At 41.0% G+C, this 24,964-nt stretch overlaps 1 protein-coding gene and 1 long non-coding RNA gene across 4 annotated transcripts in view; both read left to right on the plus strand.

Moving 5' to 3' along the window:
• Positions 1–1,627: 1,627 nt before the first annotated feature.
• The window catches only part of LOC105672225 (transcription initiation factor TFIID subunit 1-like), an 82,837-nt gene continuing 59,500 nt past the window's right edge, over positions 1,628–24,964 (plus strand). Inside the window, exons 1-2 of one of the 3 annotated variants that reach the window (XM_012367015.2) lie at positions 1,628–1,855; positions 2,025–4,197. In XM_012367015.2, coding sequence (XP_012222438.2) covers positions 2,800–4,197 — 1,398 coding nt within the window. In that variant the 5' untranslated portion in view covers positions 1,628–1,855; positions 2,025–2,799. Of the gene's footprint in view, positions 4,198–24,964 lie in introns of all 3 variants that reach the window. The other 2 variants (XM_012367014.2, XM_012367016.2) reach the window with 2 other exon arrangements.
• LOC136999798 (uncharacterized) lies at positions 14,742–24,012 on the plus strand. The gene is made up of 3 exons (XR_010890116.1): positions 14,742–16,877; positions 17,877–18,170; positions 18,721–24,012. It is a non-coding gene; the product is annotated as an uncharacterized lncRNA (long non-coding RNA).

Below are 24,964 nucleotides of genomic sequence, written 5' to 3' on the forward strand. Positions count from 1 at the left end.
CGCGACACCGTCGTCTACTCCGACATCTCTGAATGGCGACACGAAAGTGAATGGGACGGCCGGCGAAAAAGCCAGCCGGTCGGTCGACTGTCGACCTGGACAATCGTAAAATTGACGCAAGCAGAATGCGAGAAACGCGCGTTCCGCATTATGTCGCGGATGCGGATTGAGAGAAGGGGAAGATTCTCGTGAAAGATTAAAATCGCAATACTCGTCTTATAGCATCGCTTGCCTATCTCCCTTGGTTAAAAGCACCGTTGACAGTTGGATAATCGTTCGCAAAAAAGAATAATGACTTATGCGAAAGCGTAAGATAAACAGTGGTCCGATAGCGCGCTTAACATCGGTCATCCATTAACTCTGAACTCGATTATATACTCTGTAAGATACATCTCTATCTCTCGTTGCATAAATTTGTAGCTTTTTCTTTGGAACGGACATTTCAATTCTTAGATTTGTATGAATATTCTTCTAATTTTTTATACTGTGATTTAAAAACTTACTCTAAACAAAGGAGTATGAAATATTTAAAATATATTCACTATCTTTCATTTTTAGCCACTGTTACGAAATGTATCCCTAACTCAATTTTATTTTTATTTATCTAATTTAGTGAAAACTGTATATCATATCTTTTACGGATACCAAATCAGCGTTTTTATCTCCTAAACGAAGCTCTTTGCTAGAAGATAAATATCGTTCTTATCTAAATTCGTTTCAAGACTAGTCGCAATTAAGATACATGCAGGTAGAGCGACACGTGCTGGCATGCCACTTCATCCGATATTAAATCAATTTAATGCCTGTTATCGCGGACAAGGAGCAATCTCCACGAAAGTCTAATGCGGATATGTCGTGTCTATTCGAAATAAATTGAAAACCGGTTTCGACAAACGTCAAGGACCACGAACAAAGTTATGTTGTATCGATATGCCTCTTTGATTTATATGTATGTATCCATTCCATTTTTTTACAAATCAACGCAGCATAAAGTATCACTGTATCGAAGTAATGATCCCTGTATTTAAAAAATATAGATCCAAGTATCAGCTTGCTCCATTGATACGTGCTATTTATACGTACATTCTGCCGTGTAACCACACCTGTGTCCACAGTTCTCCGACTTGCTTGGCAAAATATGACGATATTAAGCATCATTTTTCTTCTTGAATATCATATTCTACGTCAAATTTAATTTTTAATAAGATAAATCTTAGTTTACCTTTTCAGTGATTGAAAAAAAACTGTTTTTACAAGATTTATCTTCGAGTTATTAGAAATATATATTTCTTTTGTATCGAAAAGAAGCAATTCTACCAAACAATTGGACTTCAAGCTTTTGAAAAGTTCATGCCAGTTGTATCCGATGGAGATGTGGCCTATCGCGTCCGCGAACTTGTCTCGACCTCTCGCCTATGCCTATTGTTTCACGGTGCATCATCGCGAGGTCCGTGAAACATCGTGCGCAGACGTTTCTTGCAAAGGTAAAGGCGAAGGACGAAGGAGCGAAGGAGACGGCAAACGACGGCAGCAGGACCACAGTCGGCGCGGTGCGAGGGACGAACAGTGGAGGCGAATATCGCTCGTACGCATGCGCGATGCGTTCCGCGATCTCTTAGGCTGCTGGCCACTCCGGCTGGCCTCAGTCGTCCGCGCGACATTCTGTCCGCGATACGATTCGGCGTGAATGTGTTGTGTCCATCTTACTGGACCACATTGAGGCGCCCGCGCCGGTCACAAGTAGACACGCGCCAGTGTGGATTGCGAGCAAAAACTACCCCCTCGAGAGAACCGGTGGTGAACGGAAGAGACTCGTCGCGCTCGGTGACATTGTGCTTCAAAGCAGTCAATCCTTGTACAGTTGGTCCCCTCATCTTGCGAAAATCAAAACACAAATTGCTCGGAAAAAAGAGCTTCCTATAAGCTTTCACATCTTGCAATTAAAAAATTTTTAACTTGAAATTTACAGGATGTGAAAACTCATAAATAGATCTTTTTCTAAATTTTGTTTTATTTCTGCAAAGCAGAGAGAGCCAGCTACAGGATAATCAAGTTTGGATGGTCCACGTGTATAAGGACAACTGAGGTATCGTCTTAGGGAACAAGTGCTTCGAAGCTAAATCTAATCCGATGTAATCCGATATAATCGATCGCTAGTACGTGGAAAAAGTTATTGGATCGATGTGGTGAACGAACCGACTTAGCCGGTGCGCTGAAACTTTTAGTTTGCAAAGTTTTTAAAAGACAGAAAGTGAGTTTCTATATTTTTAGACTTGCAGGTAGAACAGTGCGGGAGCACCGAGTGCGCGAGATAACGAGTTATCTTGAGCTATTTTGGCAATTTAGAAATCAGTGACGAGCACTGAGCGCAACGGTCTTTTGTATCGCCGACTCAACTTGAGTCTAAAAAGAGTACGACGCGCGTACGACTGCTTTACCGTTTCAAGCTCCGCGATCATCACGTGGCCACCGCAACTTCGCCGCGGTGTGCGGTTAAATTCAGAAAGGCGGAAAATTTACGGAATCGAATCCCTTGTTGAATTATCAAGATCGACCAGTGAATTATCAGAAGTTTATCAGCGGGGTGCGGCGCTGCGGCGCGCCGTCTCGTCTTAATCGTGGAATGAACAACGTGGTATCGATCGTCGTGGAGTGCTGCTGCTCGACAACCGAGCCGGCTCGATGCGCCGCTGAAGAGCCCGGCGAGGGATCGAGAGGTGATCGACAGGTGCGAAATCGCGCGAGAACCGCAGTCACGTGTCTCGTGATGATGTAAGGTATCTGAGAAACGGAGACGAAATGACGCGCGACAAGAGGCTACTGCTGCTACTGATGGTTTCCGGCCTCTTCGTGGTCGAGTGCCGGTACCATCAGCGCGAGGACGAAGCGACGACGACGGAGGCGAGACACCGACATAGGCATAGACACGAATCCTCGAATCGGAGGAATCATCACGAGGCCGACAGGCGAGAAGTCGACTACGAGTACGACGCGGACTCCGAGGACCCGATCGACGAGGACGATTACGAAGCGCAATCCTACTACGATCATCGCAGATCGCATCACCGATCCGCACAGAGGAATTACCACGGTCGGATGTTCGAGCCACGCTATCCGGCACGATACCACGGATATTACGCTGCAAGCGGCTGGCACGACGACAACAACGATAGACGCAGAATCCCGTCGCGATATAATACGAAGAGTCATCGGCACAGACCCTCCAAGAGCTATCACAAGCCCGTGTATTCGCGCAATCGCGACGTGTCGGATTTTGATGACTATACGGAGGAGGATTATGATTACGAGAGGCCGCGCACGTACGTCGAAAACGACGGGGCTGATAAGCGCTACGAGAGATGGAGAAATTCCAGGCGACACGCGTCTTCCAGGAAAGACTGGAGGAGCAGAGTGAATGGCTATCGCAACGCGAGGAGATATCGCTTGGAGGATCGCGAGGACGTCGATCGCGGTGACGCGTTGCGATCGACGGACGATTGGAGAAGAAGATCGAACACGTCGGAGTCCAGGTACCGCTTTTCGAAGGACGACAGGAAGACGGAAGAGGACGAGGATTACGAAGATCACGGTGGGCTCGAGGAGGACGACAAGGATGAGGAAGACGATGACATTTGGAAACTCATCGACGACAACGAGGACAACGAGGAGGAGGTGCTCGACGACGATGATTCCTATAAAAACAAGACGAAGCCACCCTTGAAGACTTACGATGATATCATCAAGAGACTCACGTCCGACGATCCGACTACTCCGAAGACCACCATCAAGAGGGATTACCGGAACATCGAGGCAAGCAGACACGCGAAACGCGACAATGTCAAGGACTTCAAGTACGATTCGAGAAACGTTTCTAAGCCGGAGGATTTCTTCACAAGTGCGCCCCACGCCGCTGCTACCACTTCCAATTATTTCGTGAACAAACGGACCGCGGAGAACTCGACCGTCAAATCCGCTGGCTCGGCCGAACGTAAGCCCCCGAAGAACACGATCGGTCTGACGGTCAGGGACAACGATCGGCAGGAGGGAAAGAGCCCGGTTAAGATCGTCGATACGCAAGCCAAGAACAAGAATCTCGAGCAGGACCTGTACGACGAATACTTGAACACCCCGGATAACGAGAAGGATGTCATCAAAGCTGACGAAGATTCGGGCATGCAGGCGGATGTTACTAATACAGTGAGTAGCAAACCCAAAATTAACTTCTCAAACTCCTTTTCTAACAACTTGATTCGTTAAATTATCAACATTTTTTTTTTTGTTAATCACAGTGTACTGAAAATTATTCCAATCACGATAATAATAAGAAATTATAGCGGTCAATGGCACATCGTTCTCGTTCGATGAAAATTGCGATTGAGAAAGCGCGCACTGCTTGATGAGATTCGGAGAATTATATAATTCGAGCGATCGCGAGTATCGTCGCATCACGATACCGGGGAGTTACAGTTCGTTTTCTAAAAACTCACGGAGGAAAAAAGAGAGAGAGAGAGAGAGAGAGAAGCTTTCGTGTACATTTCGATGCCATCACAGAAGCTGAAAGTCGTAAAGTCAGTTACTGCCGAGCTCCCGTATCGACCTTACCACGGCGGAGATTAAGATCAAGCCGAGAGCTCGACTTTGCGGACCACATACGGTCGCACACGGTAAGTCTGTCTATCGATGCTTCTCCCTCGCGAATGCGCCGTTCGATTTGCATGAACACCCGAGGGGGAACACGCGATACACCACGTGGTAATGCGCGAAAGACTGTCCTGTAACTGTACCGAGAGAATCCTTCGCGAATCTTTGCGGAAGATCCGCAACCGATAGCCATCTTCCGTTTCTCGGATACTGACACACTCTCAATCGTAATTCTCGAATCGAATGCGAGACCGGACTGGATACTCACGATCGTCGCTAACTTATGACGTTATTATAATTTTAAGATCTTCATTATGTCGCAATTTGCATTCTTATTCGATAGACGCAAATTACAGGCGTTCTTTAGTTTCTGCCGACGATTTCTTTCGGCGAGATATAAGCGCATCTCCGAAAATTATCGCACTACGAGTAAAATACGTAATAAACTGTGATTTATTACGACAACGAACTCTGGCGCTGAAAATTATTCCCGACAACCCGTTTATATTGGCTCATACGTGTTTACCATAAACCTAATTTTGTCAGTCAATTTCGTAATTTTATGTCTCCGAGCGTATACTGAAGATTAAGAATCGATCGTTTTTATGTCCACTGTGTCAACGGAGCGTGACAAGATAAGCGGGATGGCACATTAGATTTACCTGTCATTCACGTAATATGCGCGGGATACTCGGGCCAGATCATCAATTCATCTGAGATTGCTCGTTCCGCGCTGCCGAACTCGAGATTAACTTTCACGTGGCGCATCGGCGTCGAAGATAACACCGCCTTGAAATATCATTCCGGGTCTTGACAACCAGTATTGCACGAAACGATGTAAGACATCCGCTTTAACCGTTTAATAAAAAATTATTTTGTCTCAAATGTCATTTAATTTAATTTATTAAACACGCAAACAAATATTTATCGTTCATTACTATTCATTATTATTCATAAGTCACCTCATTTATCTTTCATATATATAAAATTATCAATAGCTTCATTTTTATATGTATGATTAAGTAAATAATAAATTAGTTTTAATAAAATAATGTTTAGACCTTTCTTCGTTAATTAATTACGGCTCTAGCATAAAATTCCACGGTCAAAAAGTTGATTAAGTGAAATTTTTTATGAATTAGAATCCCCGACAATGTTCGTTAATCTCATTAGCGCACGTTGCCAAGCTTCGGCCACTCTTCAAGATCATCTAACAAGTGTATCGCTTCCGAGAATTATTGGGATGTGCTTTCTCTCTCTATCGCATATACTTGACTTGATATTAACAAGCGGCCTGCTCGCGACGTCGGTGTGCTTTCTCTCAATTATTAGGGCTAAGATTAGATTGACCTTGGCAATGCAAACCGCAGTGAGCCGCGGATCGTTTTATTCGCGTCAAAACTCGAACTGACGTTCATAAGACTGACCTCGGGAATCGCCGGCTGCTAGGCGCCAATCGTCTGTCAGACTTCAGTATGTATGGCTTATCGTTGACAAGAGGCCGATGCAAACAGCAGTTGGGAAATTTATTTATCCAAAATATTAGAAATAGTTTGATCGTCATATCAGAAATAAAAAGGAAGATACATCACGATGACCATATATGTATATATACTTCAAAAAATCAGTTACAGCGCGTAAAATAATCTCTCTCGCCACACAATAAAAAAGTTAATTCTTTAAATCTTGAGATTTTAAAACGATCTTATCGCTTTGAGTCCTGCGTGGCCGGCGCTAAACGAGAACGCGATGTATAAACCTTAATTTCGCAATAGCTCGCAGCGACGGCGGCCTCGATGAGCAAAACGACGGCACATCCACGGCGGCTGTCGTCGCGACCGCGCTTTGCTTTTTTTGCGCCAATTTACAAAGGTAAACCCGCCACGTTCCATCGACGATTTACCTCTGCATGCCGGTTTCAGCGGAACAGCCGCGCCGCGGTAATTGAGCAATTCCACCACGCATGTCGCGGTTTTCCGCTGTAAATTCACATGCATCGATACCGAACGATCAAAGGAAACCTACTAGCGGCCAATCGCATTTTCGGATGAGAATTTTATTACGATACGAATAGCCACCTTGCTAAGTGGATGCATATTCAGTTCGTGATTAATCTGGTGACCTAAATACGGCAAGGACGCACTTAATTAACGTTTGCGTACGGTAAAATCAAATTAGACGCGAATAATTTAATGTTTCACACAATAACGACTTGAAAGAAGCATAATTTCGCAGGCATGCTTTTTGCCCACGTTCCGGTTTACTGCGAATCTTCAAAAGCCGCACAACTCGCGACTTATACGAAACTGACTAGCGTTTAATTCCATTACGTCGGATCCTCTCGCAAGATAAACGAGCCGAAGCGCTGTAAACGGTTATGTGTACATCTTACATACGCGAGAGTAGTATCTTCATACGAGAACAATCTATGTCAACAAAAAAACAAAATATTTTGTATGTATATCGACATTTATCATTTTATATCTAAATTATTTGTAATAAAAGTGTGATATTTAAATCACATCTAATAAAATAGCATTGCTAATCTTCAATCCTAAGTAAGTTATTAAAAAAATCCTCTGGATGTATTATATTCGTAGAATATTATCATTTCTTATAAATAGCACGCGCATGCATCGGATAAATACAATATCGCTCACGCCTTAATCGCATTTGTCGATACAGCACTTTCTTTATCGCTCAATACGTTTATCGTACGACAGCGGTAGTCTGCAATTTGACCTACCTCTCTGTAAAAACATCTCGCGCAATGTAAAAATGTCAGTTGCAGACGCTAATATGTTAATAAGTGCACATTTAACTAACTTATCTTTCTGCAATTCTCGTTAAAGCTTCGAGAGAATGATGTTCGAGCGTTCTTTATCAAAACTCGGAATATCCATAAAGTTGCGTAAAGTTTTACGATTATCAGCACACCACATATTACGCTTGCAGAAAACGACGAGCGCTACGAAGTTTGTGTGAACAAACTGAAGATACGCCATTCCCGAAACATTGAATTTATCTATGCAAATGTGAAAGCATAGTGCACATTATCGTATGACTAACAGGTTCTCTATCTACTGTGAAACGTTTTATCTTAATACACGTACACTTTTTCTGCATTAAGAAGTTAATCTTTACTTCTTGTTGTGAGAAATAAAAAAATTCGTTAATGCCTAATTTTTGAAAAATAAAGGATAATCGCTTTAAGAAAATTACTTGGCGTTAATTCGCAATTCTAATTTGTACAAACTGTCCACATTAACACTTTGTATTCAGGCGAATACAGAGAAGACAAATTCATTGCCGATGACTACATTACAAGCGTTGACATGTTCTCCGTTCAGTGACACGCGTGTTGTCTTTATATTTCATCCTGACATATGGTACGTCTGTGGAGATCCATAGATCATACCGTCAAGGGAACCGTGATTCATTTCAACAACCGTTCCCTCCCTCCGTAAACAGCCGATCGTCTTTCGCGGAAGCGCTGTTTACGCAAAGCTCTTTCGGCGTTCCCCTCTTTTATTCATCCGCTCCTTGCATTCGATGCGGCCTGCACTCCATTCGCCTTCTCGATTTCACGCCGTCATGCATTTTTTCTCTCTCTCTCTCTCTCGCTCTTTCTCTCGAATGAATTTCGCCGAAACGAACTCTCGTCTCACACTTCGGGCATTAAGAAACGACTTTACCACCTGATCACGGCAAAGAGCACTCATAAATCCGCTGTAAAGCTCACCGCAGAAGCTCGTTACCGCGGCGCATAAAATCCGGCGCATCACGACGGCGCGATGTATCCGCGAGAGATTTGGCTGCGGGAAAATCACGCGAGCGCGGATTTACGGGCGACACGTATTGCAACGAGGTATGAATTAAGGCGATGGAGTGCCCTTATGCTTCCTCTTGCCCCCATTTGCGACGACCGTAAAAGAACCGGGGCTATTTTCGTGGGTGGATAAATTGCATCGATGTTATGATATTGTGGTTGAGTGCGAGCGGAAGGATTATCGCGGATGGATTCGTAAATCGACGTAATGCAATCGCTTTTAAAGGGGGATTTAAGCTGCAGTCATTAAACGCGCTATTGAACGCGTTGGCGAAATTACGGGATTACTTTCTTATCTTTTGCAATATGCACTTGAATTATATATTCGACCGTATTTTAATATACATATTTCTCTTCGCAACACGGTTTTGAGCGCGTCGAACGATAGTTGTATGTTATCTGTTGTGTCTAAAAGTGTAATGCAATCACCGATAACAAACATTAAAAAAGTTGACTGACATTAGTGACATCAAAGATCGTCGAACCACTGATCTGTCAGAATAATGATTCATCACCAGAGCCGCTCTGATTTAATTTATAACTGTATATATAATCGAACTCACATCTATTTCATTTGCGAGACGAAAGCCTGACACAAAATTAATACCTATTCAATTAATTTATGTTTATTTTTTTTTTTCACTTTTATCGATACAAACTCGGATTATACATATTTGATTTTATTAATTATTCATAGCAGCGAGATCTAGAATTTTGCTAAACGAGTCAAATCAAACAAATTGATTATTTCTTTGTTACAAATTCCGATTGATTAATCACGCATATATTTCTTTCACTGATCTGATATTTGGTGAACAAAGCATTTAAGGAATAACGTTAATTAGAACATGCAATGTAAGGCGCGCAATTATTATTAATCGCTTTTCTAAAATTAATAAGGAGTCGATGACCCGCCAAGATAAGTAACGATGATTCGTCATCGTTGCAATGCAGTGATTCAGACGGAAGCAGTTAAGTGCACATGGTTCATGAAGGATTCTTCAAGCCCGAACTTGTACGTTCGAACGCGACGTATTTTAAGCCTGGCACTCGGGTTGCATCAATTCGCAGTGTGTGGGTATGCCATTAATCTCCTTCATTGAGCACTTGTAAAGCGGTCTGTCAAGGCAGCTCACAGAATCACAATACAGTGCTCGAACAAGGAAAATAATCGAGCGCGAAATGAAAGCGTCTATTGGCACGGAAACTATCTTTCTAATTAGGTCCTTCGTTCCAAGAACACGTCAACGAATGCGGAAAATCCGAAATTGGTACGTGTAACTTTACTTAACAACGCTTCGATATAACTATATCTGTACAAGTCGAAATGCCAGAAAGCATCTTCAGCCATTACGTCTATTGCCGTGATTTATCAAAACAGCCTGAACTAAGAAAAGTAAAAATAGACGTACTTTGTTGCTAAACAGCGGGCTCGGATCCAGGTGCATTTATTCTGAGATACTTTAGAAAACTAGAAAGCTATATTAAAGCTATATTTTTTTTGCAATTGACAAATTGCACCGGTTTCATCGAATTTCGTATTGCGCACATAAAGACGAGCCAATAGAAACATACAGCTCGATCATTTTGGCTCGACACACATTTTCCACAACGCAACGTGCGTAACTATTTTTCTTGCTAAAAATCAATGATATTAATGATCTTGATTCTTGATTCACAATCATTATTAGTCAAATTAAAATAGATTGTAAAAATACGATATCATTTGTACGAAGCTACCTGATGAAAATCACGTCATCACTTTGCGCTTCTTTACGCATATTAATTCGGATTAAAACGCGAGACTGGTGACTCACGATTTTCGACTCACACTGGAACACTTGTCTGCGAACCGACTTGACTGGATACTGACTAATTAATTCTTGGAACCTCGTCTGCAAGTAGAATTGTCCCGCAGGCATGGTATTTGAAGTTACATCCGTCTGGATTTACGTCACGATATCTGGCCGCCCTCCAAGATCAAATGCAGTTAATAAAATCTGAAATGTTCATTAAGCTCTTAGGGTATATTTTCGACTCCTTATCTCGAGATTCAAGATTCAAGATTGTTGACGAACCCCTCCGGAATTTTTCTTACGATACCTCCTTCGAGACTGTACTGACAGCTGGCAATTATGACAATGAGCTATCGTATTTAACGAAATACTGAGAGGTCTTCCGAGTCATTTCAAGGTCATTGTTCAGAGAAAAATGTACACGATAAACTTTCACGCCGCCAGCAACTAATTAGAAAGTTAATTCCCGTGATGCTATTTAACGTAACCCAATACATCACGCTACATCTAACTCCGACAGGAAACGTCGTCGACGATTATATCAGAAACGTTTGCTCTCGCCCTAAGTTCGTTCCGACATTTTTTTGGGAAACTCTGGTCGACTCTGGCGATCTCCCAAATGTACCGAACGCGATGAGTTCCGTCTTCCTGTGACCAGGTGCAAATTGTTGGGCATATTTTGGCAAACCTCCAGGTCAGCTCGATTTTGATCGAGTTCTATCGCTCCGCATTAGTTCCGGAAAATACATCGATCGTTATTCATCACGAGCCGATACGATCGATTCAGGATGCGAGACGCGCCAGTCGGGACCACCGACAAATTTTCAAGCCGAGTTTCAGGTCAAAGCAGCGCACATTTGGAGAACTTCCAAACACTATCGCAAGAACGCGAGTCGCATCGTAATCTAAAAATATTTCCCCGGCGTCGTAACTAGATGAAACTGTCGTATCTACGTTCGAATTTAAAGGAAAACTAACACCGTCGAATTAACGGGTTCAAGTAACCATAACTTCTCGCTTTTAGTGGACGTGTATCTCTGCCAACTATTATCAAACAAAATGTGAAAATAATTCCTTCGTTGCTATATATCATTCTAATCGAATTTATTAATAATTAATTGATAGAGGGAAACAGTAATATTATAATATATCGTCGAATATCATATGTGTGAGGTCTGTCAATTACGACGCCACGGTTCGCAGCATAATCAATAATTTCGACCGCAATTTCGGGCAGCAGGGGGCGTGGGATTTGTATCTTCCTGGAGCCAATAATCAGGATCGTCATCGGTGCGTTAATTTTGTTTACACTGTCGATAGGGGGACGTACCATGAATCGGACCGTGCCACACCTCGGTTTCCATTAGACCCTTCAAAGAAATGGGAAGGAAAAGCAATTTCGCCCGTCGTTCGCAAGGCGCGATCGGTTAAATAACACGTTACCACCTTCGATTTAAGTTAATGCTTGTGCGCGGGGATAAAGTCATTATAAAAAGTCCTTAGTCCCGGATGTATCGGATGGAAAAAAATGGAGATCCTGTTTGCCTTACAGTAATCGAGCGCGTGTGCTCCAGGGCTTTAATAAAGTTCGCGGGGATTACGTTATCTCGTTTTAAGTTCCGGTGCACGTATACGAGATGTTATTTTGTATTTTTTTTCATTTAATATTACCTCGCTTTAGCTGATTGTAAAAATATTACACTGTAATCGACTCTGAGTGGAAGGCTTTATTATCATTGGAAATTGCCGCATTACGCAGTATTGTTTTTTGTTTAAATTCAACCTAATTAATATACAAATCGTTTTTAGCGATTTTCTAATATAACAATGAAAGAATATGAAATGATTTAATTCTAACGATCTAATTTTAAAAAAAATGCATTAGTATTTTTGCACAAACACGGCATTGAAAGCAAAATACGAATGGCACACCCGTTTAAAAGCGAAGAAAGAAGCAGGTAAAACGGAATTTCCAAGAAAGAATATGTTCGCCCACGCATAAATGGGATTTCGAGAGCAGTCGGCGTGGCGCGCAGCTTCTTCCGCAGATTAGGATATGAAAAAGGAGGCACGAACCTTTCGGAGCAAAACCGATTTAAACGATCGATTTCCGCTCGCAATACGAGAAGTTTGTTGAATTTCTGCCGCGCCGAATTATTATGTCGCTCACGTTTGAACAGCGGGCCACGTGAGACAGCACACGTCCCGCGGATAGTGTGTTAACGTTCACAAAAAACACGGCCGTAAAAGGCAAATACCCATGAAATTCCGTTCTCCTGGTTATTAACATAACCCTTCACAAATCGGAAATTTAATCAATGGAATGCCATGTAATATTCATAGGAGACACGACAGTGCTACTGTAACTCGATGAATCATTGATTTCAAGCAAGATCAGTTTCGATATTCATGTGATTTCACTATTAATAATTATAATTATTAATGTTAATATATCGCGATCGATGTGTTAATGGAAACCAAATTAGACGCGAATTAAACGCTAACGAAGCGACAGCGTTCTTCCCTCATCGTCATTCATAACGCCGACAATGCGGTTGCACAATCAGTAGAATATTACGAAACTGCGCGAGCGAGAAAATGAACAACGCGCGCACGGCGAGTAGAATTCTGGCGCCAAGATCCGCGATATGAACATCGGTGTCACGTTGCGCTAGCGAGCGAGCGAATGCGCGGCGACTCATTAATCGGCAGGAATTCTCGCGATAGGAAGAGAAGGATAATCGGCCGGTAACTGCGACTTTTTAATAAACACCGTCTAGCGAATGAGCAATGATAATCGCTCATTACGTCGCCGCTAAGTTTTCCCAGACGCTCGTCCCGACGTACGTCGTAAAACTCACTTTTGATTCGTTTTACAGCCATTCTCAGTGTATTTACTTATGCCGCGCGTATTATTATTTCGCCATTCGGTTCTCCTTTTATACGGCGGACGACGAATTAACTTTTTTATTATCGCGTGATACCCAAAGGATTCTACAACCTTAATGTATCGAATAATACAAGAAATTCCCGAACTGTCGAGAAATAGTCACGCAATACCGTACGAGAATCTAAGCTTGCAATAATCATCGGGCGAAATTACGGGTGATTATGTTTTCACGCGAGTCTCAAGATTCAAGAAACAAAGAGAACGAAGTGCGCGTAGCCGCAATTAGTTAATCAGGGAGACCAAAGACCTCGTCCTATTAAGAGCATGATTACTATGTACCGTCGTAGTAGTGACACACGCTGCATACGAAGCGCGATCAATTAAGCGCGATTTTTTTGCGCAATTTATTACGATGATCACGTAAAATCTCGTGCGGCTAATGTACCGCTACGCTTTAATACGTTAACAACCGGCACGCCTCTGTTTTCATCCATGCATCTCTCGGATACAATAGCGTCATTAAAAATGAAGTAATCCTACTCGAACGATTAACTTCGAAACCTTACATAATTCAATTTATCCACGTCAAATCTCTCGCGCAACTAATAATCTCTAAACTAGTGCTCTAATTCGTTAATTGAATACATCTATCCTGCACATATCCAGACGCGATCGTAATGCGGATAAAATTTAATTTTATTAATCAGTGCCAGAGAGCGAGTCTTTGTGCATCCTGCGGCCGATCGTTATCCTCGAGCCGAGCGCGATCTTGGGTGGCCCAGAAGGACGCACTCGAGGCACGAAAGCTTGCCTTTACCGTATACACCGTCTATAAAGAAGCTTTATGCTCGCAGCACGACCGTGAGAGACGCTCATTTCAGTGGTTACCATAAAATTAATCGCTCAATTCGCTCGTCTAATTTGTCCCGATAAGGAAAAACGACTACTCTTTTGCTCCTTGGTTATGACGTCGGAAGGTTCATTTCCGTTCTACAATTTTATATACATACGAATATTGTGTATGTACGGCGAAGTTAACGAATGGTGTAATTTTCATTTCGCAAAAAAGTGCGTCCATTAATTCAATCGTAATTATAGCGTCTCCTGCCGAGACACCTTGCTCAACTAAATTGTCTAAAAATGTTAGAATAACTCGACTGAAGAGTATAGAAAAGAGTTCATCGGATGAACGGGTGATAGATTTTCTTGCTTCTTTGTGAAAAAATTTGAATTGAAAAAAATTTGAAATCAAGAACCGTGAGAATGGATCGTTTCGTACGTTACCATAAGATTAGTCCGCATAATTTGCTTAGATCACTCTTAATTGCGACATCGTGACCCCCAGAAAAAAGCTCCTACGAACGGCTCGACTGATCCACATAGCATACGTGGGTGTCCCCCGAATTTACGAACCTACGATCGCTCTCATTGGTCCTCATTACTACATCAGTCCCGCCGAGAGAAGATTAACACTCGACGAATTCAAGTCATCGTGGCTTACCGAAATTTTAATAGCCAATGGTTTTCAACATCTCGTTCTTAGATCGACGCTCGTAAAACGCCTCAGTGCCGCTTTCAAGAAACGCTGACACAAATATTATCCGTCTTTCATTATAATTAACTGACGTATTTTTCGCGCGACTGTTGTGACATTCTGAAATGTGATAATTACGAGTATCACTTGCGGTTAATACCGATTTCCTTGCGCAACATTAAAGAAAGCTCGTGCCGCGGACGAACGAAAGCAGCAGGTGGTCGCTCGGCTGAGGTCATTTTCAGTTTCGACATAGTAAGAAGCGGCGGGCGATTAAAATTTTACTCCATTGTGATGCGTGAAAGTAGAGTCAAAGCGGTCTAATCAAGATGACCTCAGACTTCGCCGCGTCCGTAACTTCCGAACAATACTACCGCAGAGGAATCCATGTTAATTTCTCCGACGTCGTTCGCAGACGAAAGAGACGTCGCCAGCGTCTAATTTACAGCGCGCTGCCTGTTGTTGCGGAAAAACGTTTTACGGGCGCTGAGCGTTTAATAATACGTGCCGCGCGAAAACACGTACGCGCACGGCCGTTTGCCGCGGCGCCGTAAAGTATGATTTATTCCGCTCGCTCTCACCATCGGTCGTCGCCGGTAATTATCCGAATAGCGCGATATATAAGCCAATTTATCCGATGTAACTGATGAAATGCGTGCGCGTCTTGTCGCAATTCGCGCAACTCGCGCCTGTCTGATTAGAGAGTCGCGTTTGTCACTGTTAATGCGAACGATCCGTAATAATTATGTCCACTCGATCAATCAGTATCGAACAATGAACATTACCGGCTCGAGATCCTAACAGCAACGTTTGCTGGAGAATGTAATATATCGATAATAAATAATTTTATGGAAAAAAAAGATTTTATCCTACGACTCTGTTAATTTATGATTCGAACAATTCTTTGAAAACATAAATTAAATTTGCGTTCAGGTTTCTCTAGCGCGAGCGAAGTCGTTTTTAAAAATCGCATCAACTGTGTTGCACTTACGAGAACCGCGGTCGATTAACATACGTATCTGTAATGACATGCAAGAGCAAGTTGATTGCATATCCAACAAGCTTATGTTTCGTTGGAACGGCTAGTAATTAATATATTCAACTAAGAATTTGCATGGTCAAATAAGCATTAAAGCAAATATCCTACAGGCATATCAAAAAGCATTATCATCTAGATTCTCTAAGTACAATGTGCTGTCAAAGACGTGATCCCTACTAATACCCTACGCTCGATTCATTTTCTCCACAGTTCATTAGGTATTAACATATGTTAATACTTAAGAGCTACTATTAAACGCATGTGGAAAATTGTTATATTCTATTAGCCGTACTTACAATCGGCGCAAATGATCGATAATGATCATGCCGCGTTGTACATTTACATCGCGAAGTGAATGTTAGTTTAAAGTGTGCCGATAACACTTTACACCGCGCAAAAACGGCAGGCCGCTCGAAACCAGGTTGATTGATCGAACAGCTTATCGAGTCTTGATTAACGTATCGCTACCGTCACGCCTCAACGCTGCAGAAATAATTAATGCATCACGAACGCATCGAGGAGCGTAGGAATTTTCGTAATGTCACTTCGCGCCTTTCGACGCGAAAGCCAGGTGGCAAATCTAATTAGCATTTAATTAACTTGGCCACATATCACGAATCGGTATGACGCTCTTGCATACGTCCCATTTATCAATCGTCAAATTTATTACCATACAGAGAGGAAAAGTTATTCAAATTCCTTTACGCTTACCTCAAACAAAATTCCACGAAAATGTAATCGCAATACAAATTTTGAGTCATCATGACATAAATCTTTATAAAATTAATACTCCTTTTTTTTAAGTGCAATATAATTAATAAAATTTTCTTTAAAAAGTTCTAAAATTCACAATATGTACTTTTCTAAAAAAATTCTGAAATTCTCTAAAAATTAATTTCTAAAATAATACAAAAAAAATTCCTAATGTAAAAGAGTACTATATTTTCCTTTCTTGATCACGGTCACATGAAAATAATTTGGAATATGCGGTGTCTCTCTGATGCAATCCATGATGTAAGACGCCGATGCGAGTGCCAGGGATGCGAGCGGCCGTGCCAAGTGCAGAAAGCCCGTGGCCGCCGAAGACTTTCGAGCTCGCGCGCGGCCGCGTGACCGCCGTTCCAGAAAACACGTGCTTCTTTTACTCGGTAGGCCCGACATGTTTACATAGATGTTCCGCCGCGTGTTTACTCTGCACATCACTCGTTTCTACTTTGTGATACTTGTACATTATATGCTCTCTTACACGTATAACCAATATTTACAGCACCGACTGTGCACACCTCACAGCATAGTTTTACGTTACACTGTCGGAAAGCGACCTAATAACTTTGCAACAATGCGCTGCTTGTTGGCTGGCACGTTTGTTCCTTTCGCTCTGCTGAGTAATTATGAATTACCGAGAAGTCGAGTAATTGGTACGGCTAACACTTATTTTAGCATTAGCATTCTAATATATATATAAAATATACCATAATGATATTTACTCTTTTAAAATCATTACGAATGGCGAAGCAAATTAAGTAATTTATGCAACTCTTAAAATTTATTATGTGCACCTATCGTTATTACCGGTCATTATTAATCATACTAATCATAGCTGATAATAACGAAGTAATTTAATGCTAAATGAGCACTGACGCAAACACAATGCAATAAAGTGCTTTTCGCAAAAAGTACCTGTATGTATGTATATATATTTTTGTCTTTCTTTTTTTTATCTTCTGCAAGATGTATCTCGTGTAGGCGACAATCGGCGGCCGATAGATATTATAATAATTGCATTTGACTATAAATGACGACGCAAAACATGTCGTATCTAATGATCTTTTAACGAGAACTTTATTCTAATGCTTGTAAACATCTCGCAAATTATAAAATCATAATTACATAATACATCGATTAGCGCGGATGAGAGGTTTGATTTCCGGGATTGTGCATTGATTATCGCCGATCGATAATTTATAATTCAATTCGCGAATAAACGCTCGCGTTTTAATCGATTTTTATTATTAATTTATAGAGTTTATTTTTATAGAAATTGTTTTGTAATCAGTTATTTTATAAATAAATTGTATTGTAATTTTATAAAAACATTTATAAATCTCGTGCGCGCGCGCCATAATTCCGTCGCTCGCAATTTAAAGGAATTCCACGACGTCCCTTCGTCCACAAGCTGCCGCGTAAATCGTTTGCGGCATCCTGCTTCTTTCCAAAGGAAAATTGAACGCATGTGGAAGGGAGACCGATCGGACGCTGGTCACGACGATGTAAAATACAAGACGAGGACTCACTGCGCAGCGCATTGATCTGACGGAAGGTGGAGGAAACCTTCGGCTTTCGTAACGGAAAGAATTGAATTCCCGTGCAGTAACGTAAAGGATCGCCGCGAGGTAAACGTGCAACAACACTATTAACCTGCTATTAAACATTGCAAGAAGGTAATTAAGCGGCGTGCGAAAGCACGCGCGTTTCTTTTTTCACAAGAACCGATCTGTATTCAAGGGCCAATTAGAGTCGCGCAAAAAAGCAGATGTGATCTCATCGTGATTAAACTTGATACATTCTTTGTCGCTGCTAAAAAAAACATCAATCCACTCTTTCTTAATCGCTCTCATGGGTGAATTTCTACGCTTATCGTTTATAACGAACACAGTATTGGCTACGCCACCCGATGGTAATAAATATTGCGTAAAACGCATATGCGATCGAGTGATATTTTATATATTATATAATATTCGTGGTATTTTACGGGCCATTTCGAGAAACTCTATCCCGACATAATTGATTTATATGAATAACCTTTCAATTTGACTTTATGCTAATTTTCTACTTGATATTAAGAAAGTTTATATCCAACTCAAAAGTGATTTCCATTTCTATTCTCCTAAGATTAGAAGATAAAAGACCTCAGAGGATATTCATAAAGTGTTTCAAAGGACCAAGAGATCCATAAAGATCAAATTTAATGTGCAATTATCTCATGCGTAGGGTTTCACTGAATCATCCTTCGAGCCCTGGATCTTCGGTTGTGGAAAAATAACGATGCACCGATAGACAACTGCGCGTCCCGACTATTGTTGCACTCAATTAAAATGCAAGCGAAGAATTATGCGTGTAACCCGATACACCTAAGTATGCGCGCAATTTGTAAATATTTAAATTTGCTTGTTACATGACAATCGGGAGTCTCGTCTCCGGAGATGTCTTGTTCGTCCCACGCGCACGTAAATATGCGCTCGCTCTCACGGATAGAACTCGCGCCTTCCCTATGGAAATTAATCCTCTCGCCTGCAAGTGTCACGGAATGGTCGGCTACCGCGCCCGACAGTCACTTTTCCTTGAAAGAACGAAACATTGACAAAAAAATACGTAATTCGAGAAATACGAAATGTACATACGGTATATATCAAGTGACAGCCGCCAAGTAAAATCTATTTTTTTTCCGTCGGCGTAATGCAGCGTGAAATTAATTTCCTAGACTTACATAGTAATCGTTCTGTTCGCAAACCACTTCGCAATAGAATTATTATTAGCCGCAACAAGCAAAAACTCAACTGCCACCATTGAACAGCGTAATGTTTGTAGTATCTTGCAACAATATTATCCTATATTTCACTTTTTTTTTTGTTTATAAAGTTACTGCTTATGTCACTTTTTACATTTGTTATTACGACATCGTAGCATTATTCACGTTATTTTCCATAATTATTCATAATTAACTACGAGGCAATGAAATCCATGACAAATCGATTTTCAAGGCAATTTAATGAATAAAATTCAATAATTTTTAAGTTTATTTCGGATTTCGAAAATTTATAGCACATAAAATAAATTGTTATACTGACTTTTTGCGATCTAATTATTTTATATACGCGAAAATAACGCGAAAATTATGTTAAGGAGTCTGTTGCAATTCAAACGATTGCAGCAAGAATTTCGCGTCGGTGATCGCACGGATTTACGATCCGCGACATCGCCGAGTTCTCGCATGTCTCCGCGTGATGTTGGCTTGCGGGATTTATACACCGCCTTATGCAAATATTAATTGTCGTAATAATTCTACATGAGTTTCTAAGCGTTTCGCGTGTCACCTCGGATTTACCGCGTTGTATTAAAGCACGCGCATGTACGTCAATGTACATGATAGATCAACCATCGCACGGTGCTTTACACAGTGTTTCGCAATCTTTATTCTCTGGCGACATTCCTGTCATGTAATCCGATTTCAGTGGCAATAGAGTGCTCACTAATCGTCAGTAAATCATCTACGAACATGTAGTCGCGTATTTTGTATCACAAGTATTTACAATTTTTATAAGCTTATGCAAAATGTTATTTGAGAAATATTGCTTTAATCATATTAATACCGTTAGATTTATTAAAATCGCACATGTTTGTAAAAAAAATCATGATGAAATGTTCGAGACACACCCACTATGTACAGGAAAATCATTACCATGTATCATAAATAAAATTGCTATTCGACGTAGCGAAATAACTATTGTACTCAATTAACGATATATTAATAATTCTTCTATAAACGCGATAAGAGAATGTGAAAAAGATCGGCAAGATTTTACGCGACGAGATTTCATGAAGCTGCGCGAGCGAAGTACGCGAATGCGGTTAATGCGATAAATCGTACATGCGAAATGTTTGCATCCCGTAATATATTTGTGAAGAATTAATTTCACCCGTCGTTTAAAACATGCATTTAACATCTCAAAAATCATCGACGCGTCGGCGAAGATTAATTATGCCGATCATTACTGATTCGTTGTATAATTATTAAACACTTTGCTTATGAATGGACAATCTTATCGGTACATGCGCTATAATCGTTGTAGGCAAATGTCCGGTATAGTTATTACTAATAATAGTAGGATGGCAAAGAGCGGACAGATGCCAATTAAGATGATTGATCTACATCTGAATTTAAATAGCATTAATATTGCAGCAGGAAGAAAATCCATAATAATCTAATAACACACATTGTATAAAAAATAATATAACGATGAATATCTACGCATTATGCTAATGTTATCCTCGAAATCTTAGAAATCATTAAAATTAAAATTTATCTGCAGAAGTTAACAGAGACATGTTTGATATGACGATTCAATGTAATAATTAATATTTCATAGACTGCTATATTTGTACCACAATATGCATTACGGAATAATGTAAACAATTTGCTAGTCGTCGCCTGATTAAATATTTTATTGGATTTGTGCTAAAATAATTGTGGATGGTCTTCAGATGAGTTGTACTTTCTACAAAATTCATGACTTTTATTGTAACTTAAATTTTCCAAACTGACAGCGAAACCAATAAAATTATGTTCTCGAATAAAATAAAAATAAAGAGTTATATTTTAATTTTAAAAATAGCATAATTAATAGATAACGATGTTAAAAATTCTTATTAATTGTTAAATAATAATTATTAAATAATCTGTTAAATAGATACATGTATCAATTATAATACTATTTTTGAATGAAAAAATCTCGAAATTTGTACAGCAGACGTGACTTTTAGAGAATATTCACTGATTTTCGTGGAAAAGTCAATGGACGCGAACGGGATCTTGGCAAAAGCTTCACGTGCAAAACGATCCGATCCGAGCCGAGTTTATCATAGACGCCTTCGTGCGTACGTGCGTGCGTGCGTTTAATGCGTCTCTTCGGGCGCGGGCATTGCTATAATGTTACGTGTTTCCTGGAAGAACATTACCATTCAATCGCGTCTAGCACGTCGCAAAATAATCCGTATCATCGCGTGAGCATTTTTGTTCTCCTTTTGCTGCGACTACTAATTTACGCAATATATACGTCATTGCTGGAAAAAAGTTCATAAATTCACGATACGCTTAATGAACATAATTACTGACGTCTTATCAAAATATATTCATGATTTTGTACTCCGCAAATAAGATGTCAACAAAATAGAAGGTTCGCGATCGTTATCTTGCCTCGCATGGCTAAAATTATGCTTATCACAATAAAGCTCTACCATCGTAATGGTACAGTATCTAATAATATAGTATCTAAGTAATAGCAGGGCTATCAACGACATAAGGAGCGATACCGGTACTACCGAAAAAATAACGGCTCGCTCGACGGCGCAGCCACATTGCACGCGCGAGACTGCGTGTAGAAACTATGTGGTCCAATTTATTGCCGCCAAATGCGCATGGGAATTATTGCAGTGCCACGACTAAGACGTGTTTGCTAATTATTGTGCATCGGTTTCCTACTACAAATATATGAGCGTAGACCAGTTCATCTCGATCGTCTCGCTTGCTTCCCGCGTTTTTTCGCACGGCCGCACCTAATCCGACAACTTCTTGCGAGTGGAATTTTTGCGAACGTCGCTCTTAACTCTGGCATTTTAATCGCATACGATAACTTTGACATTTCAACGACGCTATTCAGCGAAAACAAAATGTGTTTCTCATTTCGGTTTCTATCTAAGATCTCGAAATCTTTTACTCGTAAAATCAAGCAGAATAAAAAAGCGATACAAACATCATAATTAAGATATGTAAATTGAACAAAATAAAAATTGCGTGGGCAATGTACATGATGCGTAATGAACATTTTATCTCGCTGAACTGTGAATACCATCAAGTCGCTTTTCTCACATTTATAAATGAAACAACTTCGGCGTCATCGAGGTCACTCATTGGTAGCGCCGGTATTTATACGAAGTGATATTTTCGCAATATGATCAGACGTTTCTTCTTATTATCGTATACTAATCGTTTAATCTTATTAACGTATACTATATCGCGCGAATACTAATGGCATAATGTCAATTCGGTATCTGCCGATCATTTCTAATTGATTTCAATGCAGCAAATGTTGTTAGAATTTTGCCAAGTCATATGTACGCGTATAATTCAATTGCCATTCGCTCACAATCACGATTGTATAATATAATTATAACGTGTGATGATAAAGATATCTATAAAATCATTTATCATTCCGTATTGATTAACCGAGTTACTGCAGTCAATTTTTCTGCACACTCCGCTTTAATTTTAAATGTGAAAACAACATGAAAATAGAAATTTCAATACTTAATTTTAGTACGTGTACTTTTTGATACACACACATGCCACTACAATGATGAATATTGATTCGTTTATTTATGGTATTTATACGGCTAAATTGGATTCAAAAACTGAAAATTTAACGATCAATATAATCGCCTACTTCTCTATATTTTTGCCGCTATTTATACATTAATTTTATTAAAACTACAAATATCTTATCACGGACTGTTACTACTGTCGTAATTTTATTGTGTCAAAACCGACCAATATGAGAACAGTTTAATGCGGACCGAGAGAATGACAACGGTCGCGGTGTGACCACGACATCTCAGTTATCGCACGGCGAAACATTCTAAAACCGAGTCAACGAATATAAATTCTATTCGGCCCTGTCCAGAAGAGCAACGACCCGCTCGCGGCACGGACTCCAATGCGGTTTACTAACATTCGCCAGCTAGACACTTAGCGCGCGAGAGAGTCGTCTATCTTCAGTCGCTGCTATTTCGGCTAGCGACGCGCGAAAGAGACGCACTCTTCCCGGTATATTGCCTGCGTATTTGCGCCCCGGGCGTTGCACACGCGATATAATATCGAACGATCTAGTAACATACGAGCGCGAATTCTTGACGAGAAAGCTCGCGGAGGGCGAGAAAGAGAGACAGAGAGCGTTATTTGTGGGTGGCGAAGCTCGTTGGCATTAAAGTATCGGGACAATTTGTCGTTTAACTGAAATATGAGTATCTTTTCGCAGTTGAGTCAATTAGAGTTTCACCACTGGCGATCCGTGATACTTGGCGACTCGTGCATTCTACAATTGCGCAGTTAGAAAGATAAATCGGAGTAATATATGGAAAATTAGTCATGTCCCACCCATGCGGCGATATCCGATCGGAAAGGGTTGAATCTCATTTTAGAAACCGGTCTTTGTAACGCTTACACATCTGCGTGCGTGCGAGGATATCCTGTTTATTTGCTCGGCTGCGGCCGCCGAGCCAGAGACTCGCGCGAGTAGGCGAAGCGCACTGTCATCACAATCGTTTCGCAGGAAGCGGCTCTTGTCGAGACGATGATCGAGATGCGAGCCGTCTCGTGCAATCCGATAACGGCGCGTGGAAGACAAAACACCGGGATGCCTTCGAGAAGCATACACGGTTTCATTAACAATATAGAACTAATTACCTGCAGCTCCACTGCTCTCTCCCACTATTTCTCTCCATTTCTGACACGCGGGCTAATTCTAATCACTTTCCAATCCGTTCACGAATGAAGGTTAAGTACAACATGCCGTACATCGTACGGTAAATTCCTCAATAATGTTCCTCGTGTTGAGAGAATGAATGAAATCGCGCCGTCATTGTCTTGTCATACTTTTTTTATTTCGAAAGCAACGCCTACGCTTACGATTGTGCAACGATGCAGTATCCGTTCCCACAACAAATGATGTTAGAATATAATTGGTTTGTGAACTTTCTAAAGAACTGTTAATTTATAACGAAGGTACTTAATAATTGTCGTCGTAATAAAAAATCGTCGTTAAGTATCGTCGATCCATCAATCGAGACGCGATGCAGACAACTACACTACGCTAACAAGCTGAGGTGGCGTACTACATTCTTTAGATATTATTTCTCGATTAGTAACGAAGGACTAATTAGGCCACGTCTGTCGCTCGTCTGGATGGAGATGCAACCGGAGGCCTTGGTTAAGCGTTTTGTCACCGTGACGTTTCAATGACCGGCGCGACTTTAAAAGCATCTTTTGTTGCGTCACGGTTTCACGCTCACGATTAGTCACGGGGTATCTCCGAGCCGTTGAAAATCAGCCGTTTGTATCAGCGGGATCGGGTTAAGGCCGAGCGGCTTGACGAGATCTTGCGCTTCCAAGCACGATGGTAGCTGTATTTACACAAAGACGATGGTCAAGTACTCCTCTGAATATAACTAGAAGCTAGGCAATCGAGTGTCTTCAGAGTTTCGAGTACAACAATACAACGACAAAGGAAAGTCCGAGCCCTAAATTTCGAGTCGAGTACGAGATGTTGAATAGAAAGTGTGAGAATCAAAACTTTCACAAAAAGGGCCCGTTATGATTGTCACATTTAAACGCGGCGCGATGATTAAATACAAACACGGAATACAAGTGCGATAGAAGAGTGAGCGCGAAATATTAAACAGC

The sequence above is a fragment of the Linepithema humile genome, chromosome 4 (genome assembly GCF_040581485.1).
Source record: "Linepithema humile isolate Giens D197 chromosome 4, Lhum_UNIL_v1.0, whole genome shotgun sequence".
NCBI classification, from domain to species: Eukaryota; Metazoa; Arthropoda; class Insecta; order Hymenoptera; family Formicidae; genus Linepithema; species Linepithema humile.